Here is an 18384-nt window from a genome sequence, read left to right on the forward strand (position 1 = left end):
TAAAAGTGAAGCAAGTCATGGCAGAAAAGGAAGGAGCAATTGTCAAGAAGGGCCATGAAGAAGGCTTGAAAATGGCCCTTTCCCTTCTTGAAGAATATCAACTCCCAGCAGGGCTTCTCCCTCTGGCTGATGTGATCGAAGTTGGGTTCGTGAAGACCACCGGATACATGTGGATCCTGCAAACTAAAAAAGTTGAACATAACTTCAAGATGATTAGTAAGCTGGTTAGTTATGGTGCTGAAATAACTGGATACGTCGAGAAGAAGAGGATCAAGAAGCTCAAGGGAGTGAAGGCTAAGGAACTGATGCTATGGCCTCCAGTTGGTGACATCTCAGTCGACGACTCTCCTACTGGCAAGATTCACTTCAAGAGTCTTGCTGGCATTACAAAAACTTTCCCAGTTGAGGCTTTTGCAGCTGGACAGTAACGGGAGAAAGCGTATCTTCAGATTTATATGTTTTTGTCTGCACTTGTTTTGCTTTCTTCCTACGCTTGAACCTGTTTGATAGTCAACTCTATGTTGAGCCAAATAAGAAATTGTCGTTACATGTTTTTTCATGAAAGAAATGATGATTGATGAAAGATACATTTTGTGTAACTAAGTTTCTTTGTTTACAATCAACAACATATCCAATGTAATTCCACAAGTGGGGTATGGGGAGGGTAGTGTACACACAGACCTTACCCCAAGCTTGGGAGGTTTGTTTGCAATCATCTGCAAGTAACATTAGCTTCTGCCCTGTAAGCTGAAAATCACACAAAGTTGCACAAGGTGACAGGAATTCTAGTCTAGGTATAAACAAGCACAATACAAGGAGGTAGAGGTACTCTTTTCGTCAATCCTGTCCATGCTACTGAATAACCAAATTTATTGCAACTTGAATGTGAACCTTACCTCAAATTTGCTGAAAATGCCATCATTGTCCACGAAGTTTCTGTAAATTAGCAGAAAACTTCATCTTGGTTAATCTTGATTTTTCTTTTTTTTAATCAAGTAAATGTATATTCATTCATACACATAGTCAAAGGCCTGGTCGTATACAAGGAGTGTGCCAAAATGTAAAGAATCAATAAAAAAATATGATTTTCTATAAAATTCACCCAATCTTCTATACAACTCGGAACTCTAAAAAAAAAGACGGGGATCAAAGGGTACTTCTCAATTGAGAAAAGCTCGACTCTACCCCTTCAAAAGCTCTCATACCTCTCTCTCCACACCACCCACATTAATGCTGCGTCTTCTTCTACTTAATTCCACATTTCGAACTGAACATCTCAATTCTTTCATAGTTTTTGGCATAGCCCAAGAAGTACTAAACTATTCAAACGTATCCCACCATAACTCATGGAAAGACCACAATGAAGAAGAACTACGTGACTATATCCTCTCTCACCTCCATGCACAAATAACACCAGGTGACGCAGACAACCTTCTGCCTTCTATGATTTTCCGTCATCAAGATCACCCCTCTAGTAGCTAGCCAAGTGAAAAAGCAAACCTTCCTCGGCACCTTGGTTATGTAAACTGCGTCAAAACTTCCTCTTCCTAACCACAAAAGTTTCTCAAAATAAGACTAAACCAAGAACATATCATTCTTCCCCACCCCCCAACACAAGGTATCAGGAATATCAACAAAAAATGAATTGGTATTGATCACTGCAGATCCTTCGTTTGTCTTTAAGGCAACTAAATAGACTGAATAATTTTGAGATATGATAAAAGCTAATTATATGTACTCGTGTACAAAATTGTGGAACAAGCTCAACAGAAAATTGCAAGAGTGAAGATAATATGAAGTCTTATAGCGCAACAGCTACAGAGCATTAATTGTCCGTATCTTGCATAAATTTCTGAAAGGGAAGCCAAATTTCTGGAAGGGAAGCCTTGGAGCAACGGTAAAGTTGTCTCCATGTGACCCTTAGGTCATGAGTCCGAGATGTGGAATCAGCCACTAATGTTTACATTTGGGTAGACTGTCTACATCACAACCCTTAGGGTACGGCCCTTCCCCAGACCCTGCTAACATGGGATGCTTTGTGCACTGAACTGCCCTTTTTTTTTAATCTTGAATAACTTTCTTGGATCTCCAGGGGACTCTCCCCTACCCAAAGTGAACGATTCTACAACTATAAATACCTCAGTCACTTTGAAGATGTAAAGAACTTTCTTTTTCTTTTGAAAATATAAAAAGATTTACTCAATGCTGCAAATGCTGGTAGGAAGTTTTCTGTCTACATGAACTAGGTTTGGATGTATGAACATTCAGCATTTATTAATGAATTGTTCAGCATTTGCTTCATTTTGTTAATCAAACATACACATCTCATCTCTTACTTCTTTAAATAAATGTCCAATAAAGATTGAGTCAAATTATCAGAAGAGCTGCTGCCTAAAAAAGTGTTTGATTTCCTGAAATTATAATTCCCTGCAATCTTGACACTCTGAGTTCCCCTTTGGTAGCAGAAAAGCAATGATCATAATTGGCGGAAGATGGACAAATAAAGTTTCTACAAATATACCCATTCAACTTGACATAAAAAATGTCATTGTTTACCATCTATGGCCCCTCAAATCACCATAGTATTCAGCATGAAAAGGTGTTGCATAGAAACTTAAAAAAATGACTACCTATCAAAAAGAAAATAACAGTATAACTAGAAGCCAATAAGGAAACCGTAATGAACTGGATCTAAGATGAGGAACCCTCATGCATTCCAGAAAATAATTTCTCTGTTCCACATTTCTGAGTCCTAAGATCAAGATAGTTTTTTTTTTGATAACCGAGAAATTCTCGCCTGTGACCCGCCCTTTGGACCAATCACAGCCTTCTAAACTCAGTGGATAATGGGGCCGCCCCTCTACCCTTCTCCACTTAAATACCGGGCTTCGCTTTGCATGGTGTGGGGCTTGAACCTGCGACCTAAGCCACAAATCCTCCACCTTTTGCCACTCGAGCTAGGCCTTGGGGCTAAGATCAAGATAGTTTAAAAGAAAGAACTTTCAACTATGTGCTGGGAGAAAAGGAAATAAAAAGACAGTTGTTAAAGGTTCAAGATAGGACCCAAAGAAACAGAATATATATGTTTAAATTCCACCAGTTTCTCTCTCATTATAGCAAAAGTATGGAACTCAGGCAAATCTACAGATTGAAAATATTAACAAAAGTTCCCCTATACTCTAGCACGATCGGTCAAAGAAACATACATAATTTTTCTCTGCAATAGTTTTACATAAACTGACAATGGTTTGAGCTGACCGGTAAGATCTTCAATAGTTGAAGACATGCAAGTCCATCAGGGTCTTATAATACCCCTTTTCTATCTCCACTTCTTCCACCTGATGAAGCAGAAGGGTTTCAATAATGAAATCCTCCCAATCAACATCAAATTTCACTTTCTTTCTCCTTCTCTTACCAGCATTTATGTGTTCGAGGGAGCCTACATCAATAGTATCAATTGAACTAGCATCCGAAGGATACATTGTCTTATGGATTCGATACTTTGCAGCCTTTATCTTCTCTTTTCTCCTTTCATATGCCAAGCACCCACTATCAAAAGAAGGAGGCATAACACTTAAGCCCACATCTTTCTCCACTATTTGCTTCACTAAAAGCTTTTTGCTCATTTCTGATTCGCCCTTCCACCAATCTGTGTATGAAAGCATGCCATACCTTCTCTTCCTTTTCCTAATGCTATTATCTCTGCTATTTGTCGACTCCTGTACATACATTTCATTCTTCATCTTCGAATAAATCATTGCCAAACACTCTTGGGAAATTTGGAATCTATTTGGACCTTCAATACTCAACCTTGTAGAGTGATCTATCTGAAAGTACTGTGAGTCATTTACGGTGTCGTCAGCATCTAAAGCATATTCATTTCCATTGCTCAAACAATCATCAATCAAATAATCCAGATCAAACCCAACATCCTCAAAATTCTTATTTTTATTTCTATTCTTCGACATTGACTTCAACTCCATGTATTGAATAACAAAAGTGGCATGCTTCATAATATTCTTAACCGTAACATCCTCACCCCAAGGCAAACCTTGAGCAACCTTTACAAGTCTCTCTAAAAGCTCCTTATACCTCAACCTACAAGTAACAACCGCCACTTGCAACTCATTTGCCACATCCTCAATCACCACATCAACTTGATTCAGCCGCGCAACAAACACCAAAACTGCTGCCACAACAGGCAACGGTCTCCTCCCTGTTGTCACATACCACTTCACCAAACACTGCACCAAAAAAACACCCTGTTTCAACATCCTCCCAATCAAATCCTCAGAAACCTCACTAAAACTCGGAGCATTCCTAATAGAATGCTCGAACGAATCAACAATATCAAATTCAGGCAACTTCAAATCAAGAAAATCAACAACCCGATAAACCATCCTACCCAATTCATAAATATCACAACACACTATATTCGCTACCGTAACAATAGCCAACGGCTTCCCATCTATCCTCATAACAATACAAGCACAAGCACCTATTAATACAGTAAACCATCTACCCTGCCCGTATTCGCCGTTAGTAACTTTCACTACCATATCCTTAACTTCACTAGATTTCGAGCTCGAAAATCCTAATTGGTACATTAAATCTTCGATTTCTTTCTGGGCGTTGTAAATTTTTGTTTCGTTGTAGTTATAAACAGTTCCGGTACCGGCGGTGCCGGTGCGGACTTGTGTTCCGGTTGGACCACTGATTCCACCGATTTGGGCATCATAATTATCGTAATCTTGTAAAACTCCACATGATAAACAAACGGCATTACCTGTTGTATCATCTGAACCGATTGTACGCTTTTGACAATTCTTGCAGGAACGAGAATTCTCCATGGATGAACCGAGAAGATTCAGCTCAATTTTTTTGAGCTAGGTTTTTTTTTGTTGTTGATGATAAATTAGGAAGGGGGATTAGGGGAAACCCGAATGCATTACATGAGGCCCAAATCAATTAACGGCCCATCAGGACAAGGCCCGCGAACAAAAATGGCATAATACATAAACGTGATGTTTGACATACGCATTCAATATGTTATATTATGCGTCATATGTGATATAATATAAATTTATTTGAGTGTATCTCATGCGAACTGTCATATAAAATGTGAATGTCTATTAGTTCAATTTTATACATTTTAAATGTTTTTCTTGTGCACATTTAAAGTTAGAGGATATAGATAGTAATTGAAACTACTTGTGTGTTTACTGTTTGCCAAGCAGTGGTGAAGAGAGAAAAAATCACTCGATCTCAACTGATATCAGAGTCAAAGTGATGAATTGATTTTTAAGAGCAACATCCTGCATGAGGATAGGTGTTAGGAGGGGCCGAGTTGTTGGGTAATGTTAATATCTTGTTTATGGCAAAATCCACAAAAGAAGTGGGCGGTCCAGATCATTAGTTATGATTGAACATAATGCTCGTTTGATGAACTTAGATAATAAATAAAGTAACGCTCTAGCTATATTAATTGGACCCCCTTCTCTTTTTTTTTTTTTTTTTTTTCAGTTTTGCTTGCATTATTAATTATTGTCTACTTTCTTTGTGTCATATTATTTGTTCACATCACTAAAAATATATGTACCAAATTACTAATCAATTTATAAATTAAGCTAAGATTAATTTAAGTTTTTTAGTTTTGTCCTTCAAATTATTATTTTTTAAAGTATAAATATTGTAAGTTTTTTTAAAAAAAAGTTCCTACATTGTTAATTTTGGTATAATGGATAAGATACATAAATAGAGTATATTAAAAAAAAGTTAGAGTAAATTAAAAAAAAAAATACACGTTTTATTTGTAATTTTTAAAAAGGTGTGTAACGGAGAAAGTGCACAAATCATATAGAAAAGAGAGAGTAACATTGTTTTAATTACTCATGTTAAATACTATATAATTCTATTAGTATATGAAAATTACTATAAGTCACAATTTGAAACATCGATATGGTAAAAATATATATATCTTAAGTATAGTTGATAACTTTTTTTTATATAGTTTAACTCTCGAAAAGTGAAACATGACAAGTGTTAGGGGACGGATTGAGTAATTTGACTAGTCTAGGTAATGTAAGTGTCCCTTTGTGACACTCTTATGCGACATTGTATAGCCTTCTACTTGTAATTAAGATAATATATCATCTACTTTCTACCAAAAAAATGAAAAAAGAAAAAAAGAGTGGACATAAAAGATTAAATATATTTAAAAAATTAAATCCAACATATTAATTAAAAAGAAAATAGAAAACAAACTTCCATATATATTGCCTAAAAAAAATTTAATTAAAAAAAGTGTTGCCTCTTTGTTTCCACTTTGTAATGCGTTCTTTTCTGTTTGAAGAAATATTCACATCTATTTTCTTGATTTGTTTTTGTTGTATTGTGTGGATATGCTTTAAAAAATAATAATTCAAAGAACCATAAAAATAGGTCTATAAATACCCAAGAAATATTTATTCATTAAAAAAATATTGGAAAATTTGAAGTGTTAAATTATGGCTTATATGTTTAATTGTAGTTACATTTTTGCTACTTTACTAGTATTGAATTTGTGGATTATTCAAGCTACCTCTCGTACTTTATACGAATCATCAATGGTTGAAAAACATGAAGCGTGGATGGCAAAGTATGGACGTGAATACAAAGATGAAATAGAAAAGGCAGAGAGGTTCAAGGTATTCAAACAAAATTTCGAGTATATTGAGTCGATAAATAAAAATGGATCACGATCGTATAAATTAGGCATCAATGAATTTGCTGATCGTAGAAAAGAGGAATTTAAGTCTATTCGTAATGGATACAAAATATCGTCTAAGAAACAAATAAAAACTACGTCTTTTCAATATGAAAATGCCTCATCTCCATTTATGGTAGATTGGAGGAAAAAAGGTGCGGTTACTAGGATTAAAGACCAAGGGCAATGTGGTAAGTTATCAAACAAATCAATTTTCTTAATAATTCGCGATACAAAATTGGACTAAGTTATTTTATAGTAACACCTTTTTCGCGTTTTACACTATTATATGAATGATTTTGCAGGATGTTGTTGGGCATTTTCCGCTGTGGCTGCTATAGAAGGACTTAACAAGATTAAAACGGGTAAATTGATTTCATTGTCTGAACAAGAGTTGGTTGATTGCGATATAGGTTCAAATGAGGGTTGTGAAGGAGGTTTAATGGATTATGCTTTTAAATTCATTATAAAAAACAATGGAATTACTTCAGAAAATAGTTATCCTTACAAGGGAATCGATAGTACTTGTAACAAGAAAAAAATATTCAACCAAATCGCGAAAATTAATAGATATGAAGATGTTCCAGGTAATAGTGAATCAGCTTTAGTTAAAGCTATTGCAAATCAACCTATTTCTGTTGCAATTGATGCTGGTGGATCAGATTTTCAATTTTATTCTAGTGGTGTATTCACAGGACATTGTGGAAATGAATTAGATCATGGTGTTACTGCAGTTGGTTATGGAGTAACTATAGGTGGTACTAAATATTGGCTCGTTAAGAACTCATGGGGAACTAGTTGGGGCGAAAACGGATACATTAGAATGTTAAGAGATGTTAATGTTAAGGGAGGACTATGTGGGATCGCCATGCAAGCTTCTTACCCAATCGCTTAAATTTTTCACAGATACGATACTTTCATCTTTAATTAATCGAGTAATCGACTATGTATGTGGTTTAATTCGGAGTATTATATTATTTGTATGTAAATGTAGTGATGGAACTTGTCCAATGTAAAACAAGATTCAATATTGAGAAATGAAAGACATTCTTTTTGACGAAATACATAGATATATAGTTTCTTAAAATTGTCGCAAAGTATTTGTTATAATCAGATATTTCATGTGTATAATCTATCCTCCACGTACGTAGTGTATCTTTATAAGCAATTACACTATAATATGATTGAAAAACCAAAATCAAACTATGTTTTAATTCGGACATGAAGGAGGGTCAAGCTTTAGAAGATCACTTGCGTTCATTTTGATTTCAAGAGAAGTTCACATCTATAGTCTACTAGATTTGCTTATTAAGTTTAAGTTTTATATACCGTTGGCGCAAATAACTCTTTTACGTCGGCTATCAGGTCATTTAAATGATATTTTTACATAATTATCCTTAAAATAAGATCTTAAAAATTAAATATGTTATTTGTTACCACGGGTAAAAATAATTTAATAGTAAAATATGTTATTTGCTACAACGGGTAAAAATAATTTAATAGTGTGTAAAGATTGTTCACACGGACAATACATAATACTTAACCTCTTGTTTATTTTGTAGTGTGTAAATATTGTTCACACGGATAGAACAACTTCTTTTCTCATCAAAACAACACAAGTTCTTTCGCTTGAATTGGTTGAATGACTTTGTAGGTGAAATGACCAGAATTGATGAACTTTAGTGTCACACAATAAAGATGAGTGACTTTGTGAGATAATTATATCATTAATTGTATAACTTTTATGTTACGAAACAAAATCAAATGACTTTTAATTGAACGATCATATGATAAATATGATTAACTCCTCAAATATAACTTCCCTTTTCTTCAAAACAACATATATAGTACTACAATTATGTAATACAAGGACTTTTAATTTGACTTAGTACAACATTAACCAAACAAGCACTAAAAATCATGTGCTATTAATTTAGACCAAATTTTCTAAACAATAGGATATGAAGCCATAGTAGCTATCCTACAAAGACCATCATTATTTCCAATATCTCTAGCAATTTTCATATAACCATTTTCACCCCAACTAGACCCCCATGAATTCTTAATTATCCAATATTTTGCACCATTTTCATTATTTGTACCATAACCAATTATTGTAACTGCATGATTAACTTCATCACCACAATTTCCATCATAAACTCCACTTTGGTATGACATAAACTCTTTATTCACCGCGATACCCACCGATATGGGTTGTCGCGCCACCGCGGTAAGTAACGTTGGTTCACTTGATGGAGGTAACATTTCGTAGCTACTCATTTTTACTATCGAGTCTTGTATTTTGCATGAATCTTGATTTTCTTCGTAAGGGTAATCGGATTCTGCTGCGATACCATTATTTTTTACGATGTAATCGTAGGCCGTGGGCATTGATCCGCCGTTACAACCGTCGTTTTCGATTGAGCAATCTAGTAGTTGTTGCTCGGAGAGTGAAATTAATTTTCCCGTTGAGAGTTTATTTGCTCCTTCTAAGGCAGCGATCGTGGAAAATGCCCAACAACATCCTATATATTGAATGCAATACGTAAATGAGTTTAAATTTTATAGGCTAACGATAACGATAACGATGTAAAATAAATAATATACATATATTGTGGCAAGAGATTCATGATATAGACTATAGTATAGGATGATGGATTATTGATAATATACCCTAGTGAAAATAGTAATTAACCTACTATATATAATAGGCTAATTATTAAACCACACTAATGATGTAAATCATTAGTGGTATAACTTTCTTCGTCTTATAAAAATTTATATGATGTAGTTTACTGAAGATGAAGTTTTACAAAAAAAAAAAATTAAAATTTGTGATCTCAAACGCAAAGTATAGATATTTGTACGGCGATAAACCATTTATTAAGAATAAAATAAGAAGTACAAGCTAGGTAAGTTCAAAATATAGAGACATTATATTTCTGAAACAGACTAAAAATGTGTCATATTAATTGAGACAAAATGAGTATTTAGCAAGAAGAGAATATGAAATCCAAAAAGTAAAGAGTATACAAGTATAGTCAAAAGTTTTCTTGAATAGGGAAATTGTGACTTACCACATCCTCCTTGATCTTTGATGCTAGTGACAACACCACTCTTTCTCCAATCCATTTCAGATGGAACATCACTCATATTTTCATACTTGAATGATGAAATTGTTGTTGGAGATAATTTTTGAGATTTTATAGAAGAAAATTTATTATTAAGTCCATGATTAGTAGTATAATACCTCAAGAATTCCTCAGAAGTAAGATCAGAAAATTTATTGATGCCTAATTTATATGACCTACTACCATTATTGTTGAATGACTCAATAAATTTGACGTTCTTCTTGAAAATATTCAATCTTTTCGCCTTTTCTATATCATTTTCGTAAGTTCTTCCATGTCGCGCCATCCACGACTCGTGTTTTTCCAACATGGAGGATGAATCTTGAAGGTTTCTACAAGTGACTTGAGATGCATACATCCCAAAAATCACAAAGAGAAGGGTGAATTGTGTTTTCCATGCAAGAACCAAAGCCATAATTACAAGCAAATACTTAGGTAAATAATTGATTTTTTTTTGTTATTGTAATAAGATATATTGATTGAAAGGCTCACAATGATATCCTTTGGTCTATAGGGGGCTATTTATAGGGATGTTAGGATATGGTTTTTTACGCAAATATCCTTTTTTAGGTTATTATTTAGATTTTGGTCCCTATTTTGACGAGTCATTGCAAATTTAGCCTTTGAGTCGGGACCGACAAAATATTAAAGTGTCGTCTTACATCTATAAAATTTTAGAATGTAGTTTAATACTTTTTAATAAGACTTTCAGTTTTTGCAAAAGAGATCTTTACATTGTGGTAAAGGGTTTTCTCTAAATATTGAGCTAAAATGGTCCAAAAATACTTTTACTAAGGAGTGATATTTTCTGTTTTAGATTAGATTGCATTGTTTTCCCTAGAAGGCCGAAGTCCAATTGTTGTGTGTGTCTTCAAAGCTACATGTAAATATCGTAAACTAGCATAGACAAGCAAATTAAAGGCACTAAGTCCGGCCTCACGCCACTCTCCGTCATTTTCATACTCGTATCACCAAAATCATTGGTTTCGATGCAAGTAGTTGAGCTAAAATGGTCAAAGAATACCCTTAACATGGTGAAATTTTATCTGCTTTAGGTCAAATTCACAAAGACTTCTTCCCTACAAGACCACAAATAAGAATATTTAACACTATAGTATAAGTAATTTCTTTGTTCCTTTTCAACTATCGATATGAAATTTTTAAATATTACTTGAGAAAGAATTCCAAGAAAATGGGTAGGATGTTCACATATATCTATACGGAGATGTGTATTTAACAACCTTTGCAGCATGAAATAGGAAATTAATTTCCTTTAGATTGAGAGCTACTGTGGTCCACTTCTATACCTTCTTATAAAAATCATGAATTTTAACTTCTCTAAGATGATAGAGACTAGACATAACAAATTTCAAACTTAAAAAAAATAAAAAAATAAATCGTGTCCAGTCAATATCTTCATATAAATTTAGATAACTTTTTCATAATCATTATTATTTTAACGAAACTAATACCTATAACATTTAGTACTTGAGATGCTTATATTGTGTATAATATTAATTTTATAGCAGATCAATTTCGACGAGCCTTTCACATTAGTACTATTAGTAATCGACTCCATAACTTCTTCAATAAACACAATATTTTATATCCAGTTTTAAATGACCTTCGAGTCAGATCGTGCATTTCAAATATGAAGCCTCATTCGAAGCTTTAGACAAAGGTGCTATTGAGATAAAATCAATCATTACGAGTGTTATTCAGATTGACATGTCCAATTGGTTCATATATAGCTTCTCGTGCACAACTATATTCATGCAGGGATTGATGATTGAGGATCCATACAGAATTTTATAAAATATTTATCAAGAAACATATGCTTTCTTTAGGAAATATAAATATTGTATGATAGCTGAAACAAGTTAAATTAAGTTTACATATAAAATTTTTGAACTGATCGAATGTCGTCATATAAGAAAAAAGTGGATTGACATTAATTTTTTTTATTCTCTTGCGCGTAAAATGTAAAATGTGTTTGTGCTATTTGATCAAAGTCCACAAAGAAGTGTAAACAAGTCAGTGTCTTTGTGCCTATTAATCAACATGAATGTGTAACTTGCCTTTAGTCAAGTCTTTTTTCTTTTTACTTCATAAAAGTATTACAAACTTTCAAGTTATTTGTTATAGATATACAACTATATATGTTTTTGGATTATAGCTCAACATTCAATTACGTGCATCATATTTGATAACTTTAAAAAATTATTCATAAAATATTTAATTTGATGGAGAGATCTTTGCTACTATTTAAAAACACTGATTCTTTTTTATCCCTAAATTATTAATTGACCAGATATAGGAGTGGCAAAATCAAACACAACATGTTTAATCCACCCAACCCGTTTAGGTTGGCATGTTATTGACCCGCCATTCATTAGCTCAACCCATTAAAAATTGGGTTGATATGTAATTCGAATTGACTCATGAAAAATCATGTCAAAACTTTTTTTTTTCAATGTTATATATATAGTCATTATAAATAAAAAACTAATTTACTAAGTACTAAAATAATTTAAAGGGATAAGGGTCTGAAAAATATCTCAACTTTGGTTGAATTTGCTGTTGCGATACTAAACTTTCATGAGGACCTATTACCTCCCTATACTATTATTAATACCGTATTTTAAACATATATATTTGCCCACGTGGACATAAAAAATAATGCAAAATTATAAATAGTAATGTGTCCACGTGGACACATATATAACTTTAAAATACACCATTAAATAGTACAGGGAGTAAAAAATATGGTATTAAATAGTCTAGGGAGGTAATAGGTCCTCATGAAAGTTTAGTATCGCAACAACAAATCCGAGCAAAGTTGAGGTATTTTTCAGACTTTTATCCCTAATTTAAAAGAACAAATAAAACAATTAAGTTTAGTAAAAATTGGGTTTGTTTGGGTCTTGACCCATTATTAACTCATTATCCAATTCGTTTTGACCCAAGCAAATTTGGGTGGGGTTAAGTTTTGACCCAATTATTATTTTAACTTATTATGACTAACCCACCCAATTGTCAATCCTAATTATACCTTAATTCTCCAAAATAAATATTATTTTATATTTTATAAATAAAAACACAATTATCTTTGAAAAGCTTGACCAAACAAAGTAACTGGAACTCTAACAAGATAAAAATTCAGAAAATTGTACTATTAAAATTTATCTTCAGGTTGAGTAAATTATGTCAATTTACTGTATGATTTCTTTGCGAAAATTGCGCAAAATGTGAAAAAGTGTAAGAAATTATCCAATTTCTAAAAGCTGCAAGGAACGTGTCTTGGAAATGGTGAAACAATTTCATTCCTTAGTATATTTAACAACCTTTTGTTTCATCACTTATAAGGGGTCGTTTGGTAAAAAGATGCATAGCAAATGGATTACTAACGCAGGGATTAATAACACAGGAGTTAATAATGCAGAGATTAGTAACACATGGTTGTAGGGATTGATTTTTATCAAGTGTTTGGTTTATTGCTTCCCATCTAATTTTATGTTTGGTTTAAGACTCTAGAAAAAAATTATTTCCTATTATACTCTTGGGTTATTATGAGATTTTCTACTTCATTTAACTAGTCAAGTTAAATACTAAAATATAAAGAAAAATTATTATTAATTTTGAGGTGTGATGTGCCACTATCCTTGATAGCACGGTATATTTCTAATTTTTTTGTTGGTCAAATATACCTTAAACTTAACATAGATTTAAGGCTACTTAAATTGTTCAAATAGACGAAACTTATTTTAAAAAAGAAAACAAATAGTTCATGGTCAATCGACGAACTACATTAAAAAAGAAAAAAAGAATTCAACCCAATATAGCAAATCAACATGGAGAGAAAAAATATTAGTTTGTGAAATCATCAAATTACATGGAACAAATTTGAAGAATTTAAAAGAATATTTATAACTATTCTAATATAAATAAATAAAAAAAGAGCATTAAATTACATAAGAAATTTAGGAAAAAAGATTTGGGGATAGTTTAGTCATTTAGGGGGATCTTATCCAAGGATTGTTAAACCTTTGATTAGTTATCCCTCCCTTTTCTAGGGATAAAATAAGACATGAATTAGGTTAAATAAAGTAACCTAACAATGTTTTTTTTGGACTAAAATTTAATCCATGGACTATTTTGATTAATTCCTCCTACAAAATGGATAAGTTCTAATATTTGTGAAGTATAAGATTTTTTATTTTATTTTATTTTTTTGGAATGAATAAGCTATAACATTTCTTCGTTATTTAAGTTTATAAATAACCAAGAAATGTAATAGCTTATTCATTTTAGTTTTACCTAGGACGCATTTAAACATCTTTATATAGCTTGACGCAGGATATGATAAACAATCTCAAGCAATTTAGTTTTTTCATTTTATTCTCATCACAAGAATATTTAAAAATTTCAATGTTTGAATCGAGGTTTCAAATGATAAAGCTTAATTGATTTATTTTTTTCAAATGATAACACTAGTGTACAAGTGGTTTAGCATTCAAGAAAAAACACTAGTAATTTACATGTCAATGAGAAAAAGAAAAGAAGCAAAACCCAAGTTTAATCATGTCTTACTAGATTAAGAAATAATATTAATGCTGGGCAACTCGCAAACAACATCATATAATATCGGGAAAATTATGGAAAAAGCAAAAATGTCAACATATTTATGAAACAACTATAGTTTTAAAAAATTATAATAAACCATTATGAGTTGGTTTTATAGCAAACACACGCACTCTCCCCCGTCAATAAGAAGAAATTCATTCAAATATATTATGTATCAATTGTATTCAATCAAATATAGGTGAGAGTTTTATATTTTATATCAATTATTTTCGAAAAACTATATTTGTATTTTGTATCAATTGTATTTGTATTTATATGAATATAAGATGTATTCATCCTCTCTATTAAACGTACTATGTATCAATTGTATCCCATCAAATATATGCGAGAAATTTGTATTTATAATGATTTGTATTTGAAAAACTAAATATGTATTTTTTATCAGTTGTATTTGAAATACAATGAATACAACATGTATTCATCCTCTCTCCTCTCTCTCTCTTAATATCACTTGCCTATTTCCTCTCTCTCTCTCTCGATCTCGCTCACCTCTCTCCTTGCTCTCTCGATCTCACTCGCCTCTCTCCTCCTAATATGTATTCATTTGGATACAAATCAGTTTGTAGTTGTATTTTTTCTCTAAATTCTACAAAAAAAATAAAAATGAATACAAATGCATAGCAATCCAAAGTATAGCAACAAATGATAATTAGTGAAACTGTAGCTAAGGAATCCTATTTACGGCCTAATATTTGCTGTTTTTGAAAGTTTCCCAATACAACCAATCAAGTGGGCCTTCATCTCCACATGAATCCCACTATCTAGATGTAATCCACTTACACCTAAAGCCCATTTTGTTTTTCCAACAATCATTGGCATACAAGACCATGCCTTAACTATTTCAAACCACAATCTTTTTTCTAATATTATATTTGTTCTCTCTAAATATCAATCATGTAAAGGTAGACAGTTAGTGGTATTTTATAGGTAAAAAGGAGAAGAGGTTGGGTGGTGACAATGACCCTAGTTGTTGTGCATGGGCAGTCATGACACTAGATAAATCGGGGAATTTACGATATACAATAATGTTCATTCAATTAAATTAGATTCACAAAATTTTATTTGGGACAAAATGTTCATTATCGAAGGTTATTTCATTTTCAAATTTTAATTTAAGATCTATGATTAAAGATGAATTAAATACTACTTACCACAAGAGCAAGATTTAAAATTTAAACTCTGTGAGTTCATTCTCTAAGGTTTTTTTAGTGTTCAACTCATCGTAGTCTTAAAGAGTTAGAGTTATGAATTCAGATTTAACATTTGATTATCTTAGTGGATTTTGAATTGAAATAGGATAAAGAACGTGTGAAGAATCATAAGAAAGAGGACGGTAAAAGCTAAAAACTAGGAGATTATCTTTCTCAGAAGTAGAAGTAAGATTTCAATCTCCAGAAAAGTTAAGAGGATTTCTTAAGAAACTCACATAAAATTATCATCCACATCAAAAGTATACTGAATTTAAACAAAATCGATAAATATTGAATCTGCCGAGTGCCAACCACCAACGTATGCAGCCACATATACTCCAGGGGTGTCATTTGTCGGAAAATTACACTGTGTAATTAGGTACGTATTTTTTATGTATATATACAATATATATCAACTCCCTTTAGCTTATTGTAAGATATACTTCTTTACATTTTGACACTCTTTAATGATTCCACCATCGACGATCACTACAATCTTTAGTGGTTGACAACATATTTTACTTATATAATAGCTAGCGTCTAGCGATACTCGTGAAAGGATTCATCTTTAAATAATAGTTATTATAATTAATATTCTTATTTATTTGGTCCATCCTGAACAAGTTGTCTGAGGGAGACAAAACAATGTGACCACAACACAAACACTACACGCATTAGCACAAATCACACTACCATTTTGAAAAGGGAAACACAAGTGTGTTTCATGGCATTGCCCCGAGTAAATGTGGATCTAAGATATGAAGTTTACGAATTTTTATTAGAGATGTCGAATAAGCACTTGGGCAGAGTACATACAGATTAAAATGAATTGACTTAATAAATAAGTAAATTATGATTTGTCCATAAGTTATTTTGACTGAAATGGATTATAATTAATTTATGACTGGTCATGACCTAATCTTTTTCAGTTTTTACTAAATTTTAATTTTTTTGTTATTTGTTTACGTACCTAATAATTTTTTTAAATTATTATAACTATATATAACATATCAAGTAAAAGAGTATTCTTTCAAAAATTATTTTGATAAAATATCTTATGGCCGTCAATTTGAGGCATATATATAGACCTAAACTTCAGATAGGCTAAATTGGGTAGATAAAAAATGGTCAAGTTGATGAATGGACCGATCAAACTTGAACGATTGAATGAGTTATATTTCTACGGACTAAGTTTATCACTGATATATTTTATAATAACCTCAAATTAATAATAGATCCGTCCCATTATAATGCATCAAAAGTTTGATGAGGGCTATTATAACTGAATAATATTTTTCAAATAATATAAAGATAAAACTATATTTTTTTATCAAAAAATTTAAAAATGAAATAACTTTTTTCGTAAAGAAAATATCTAGATTGTAATTGGTGCCGTAATCACCGGGAACTTGATTAGAAAAGATTGTAAAGTGATAATTCATTTGTAGTTAATAGTAATTATGTTTTGGCCCTCTTGTGATCATTAACAATGATTTTTTTGTTCAAATTTAGTATGCGTTTATTTATAAATTTTGAATATTTTTCACGTTATTTAAAATTTATTATATTAGAATTATGTTTGATTGTACTTTTGTAAAGGAGGTCTACAAAATTTGCTAAAAATGGAGTTAAAAAATAGATTTGACCTTTTTTAAAATTTTAAATTCAACCTCAAATTGAATTTGAAAATTTATAGCTAAACTCTTATTTTTAAATAAAATAAAAAATTATTCCAAAATAAATGAATAATTTTCAGGATCAAACGAATTCATAGTACACTATAATTATGTCTTGGCCCTCTTGTGATCATTAACAAAGAATATTGTGTTGAAATTCAGTAGGTGTTTATCCATAAATTTCATTTTTTTTTTCATGGTATTTAGAACTTATGACGCTATGGTTGTATTTTTGTAAAGGAGAAAACGAGTACTTCATTCGAAATTTGTGAAGATGGAATTGTAAAACATATTTGACACGCTTTTTCAAATTTTAAATTCAAGTTAAATTTTATAGCTAAACTCTGATTTTAAAATAAAATATAAAACTATTTGGTAATGAATTTGTAATTTTCATGATCAAACGAATCATAGTACACTATAATTGGAGTATTCTCATTTCTCTGTCTTTCACCCTCTTATGTTTTTTGAACTTACAAATGTTTAATTTAACTATTGGTTTTCCAAAAAAATTATATATAGTGAGAGTATAAATCCAAATAAATGAGAAACTCACCCTTTTATGTTCAATAAGAATAAGAATACAAATAATTAAAGTGTTATTGAATCATAATAAATTAATTAAAGCAACGCACTATACATTTTTTAAATGTATGGTGGAAACAATGAACATGGGTAATTAATGATGCTAATATTGGTACTTGACTAGCCATAGTAACTATAAATTTCTCTATGGCAAGGTTGATAAATCTTTAAAGAAATATTTTAAGTGAATTTTATATTGGAGTATAATGAAAAAATAAAAAGTTTTACGAGACATAACATAAGTTTATATTATCGTACGCTTTTAAACTCAATAGCATAGCTCAAGAGACTAATCGCTAAGAGACTGACTATGTCAAACATGCAATACACATGTATTATAAACTTGGATTATGATGCTCTTTTTTTTTTGGGATACATCTTGAATTTTTTTTCTTTTGAATTTTATGTTTTAA

The 18384-nt window shown here is 31.6% G+C and overlaps 4 protein-coding genes across 4 annotated transcripts; 2 read left to right on the forward strand and 2 right to left on the reverse strand.

Moving 5' to 3' along the window:
• Nucleotides 1-17: 17 nt before the first annotated feature.
• Nucleotides 18-428, forward strand: LOC125859175 (uncharacterized). The gene has a single exon (XM_049538882.1). It carries the CDS (start codon nucleotides 18-20, stop codon nucleotides 426-428), a length of 411 nt encoding a protein of 136 aa, XP_049394839.1.
• A 2590-nt stretch (nucleotides 429-3018) lies between these two features.
• LOC125858334 (plant-specific TFIIB-related protein PTF2) lies at nucleotides 3019-4920 on the reverse strand. Its single transcript, XM_049538093.1, has one exon. The coding sequence runs from the start codon at nucleotides 4848-4850 to the stop codon at nucleotides 3270-3272; it is 1581 nt and encodes a 526-aa protein (XP_049394050.1). The 5' UTR covers nucleotides 4851-4920; the 3' UTR covers nucleotides 3019-3269.
• A 1586-nt stretch (nucleotides 4921-6506) lies between these two features.
• LOC125858345 (senescence-specific cysteine protease SAG39-like) lies at nucleotides 6507-7640 on the forward strand. Its single transcript, XM_049538103.1, has 2 exons — nucleotides 6507-6936; nucleotides 7051-7640. Exons 1-2 carry the CDS (start codon nucleotides 6507-6509, stop codon nucleotides 7638-7640), a joined length of 1020 nt encoding a protein of 339 aa, XP_049394060.1.
• A 927-nt stretch (nucleotides 7641-8567) lies between these two features.
• LOC125858344 (zingipain-2-like) lies at nucleotides 8568-10371 on the reverse strand. Its single transcript, XM_049538102.1, has 2 exons — nucleotides 9823-10371; nucleotides 8568-9270 (listed from the first exon to the last, which is right to left on the reverse strand). Exons 1-2 carry the CDS (start codon nucleotides 10289-10291, stop codon nucleotides 8693-8695), a joined length of 1047 nt encoding a protein of 348 aa, XP_049394059.1. The 5' UTR covers nucleotides 10292-10371; the 3' UTR covers nucleotides 8568-8692.
• Between the last annotated feature and the right edge of the window lie 8013 nt (nucleotides 10372-18384).

The sequence above is a fragment of the Solanum stenotomum genome, chromosome 3, assembly GCF_019186545.1.
Source record: "Solanum stenotomum isolate F172 chromosome 3, ASM1918654v1, whole genome shotgun sequence".
Taxonomy (NCBI): Eukaryota; Viridiplantae; Streptophyta; class Magnoliopsida; order Solanales; family Solanaceae; genus Solanum; species Solanum stenotomum.

What these genes read in the sequence shown, in the direction of transcription:
- LOC125859175 (XM_049538882.1), top strand. Translation starts at nt 18, where the DNA reads ATGGCAGAAAAGGAAGGAGCAATTGTCAAGAAGGGCCATGAAGAAGGC.
- LOC125858334 (XM_049538093.1), bottom strand. Translation starts at nt 4,850, where the DNA reads ATGGAGAATTCTCGTTCCTGCAAGAATTGTCAAAAGCGTACAATCGGT.
- LOC125858345 (XM_049538103.1), top strand. Translation starts at nt 6,507, where the DNA reads ATGGCTTATATGTTTAATTGTAGTTACATTTTTGCTACTTTACTAGTA. An exon ending in TAAAGACCAAGGGCAATGTG is followed by an intron (nt 6,937 to 7,050) that starts GTAAGTTATCAA and finishes ATGATTTTGCAG; the next exon opens with GATGTTGTTGGGCATTTTCC.
- LOC125858344 (XM_049538102.1), bottom strand. Translation starts at nt 10,291, where the DNA reads ATGGCTTTGGTTCTTGCATGGAAAACACAATTCACCCTTCTCTTTGTG. An exon ending in CAAAGATCAAGGAGGATGTG is followed by an intron (nt 9,271 to 9,822) that starts GTAAGTCACAAT and finishes TTCAATATATAG; the next exon opens with GATGTTGTTGGGCATTTTCC.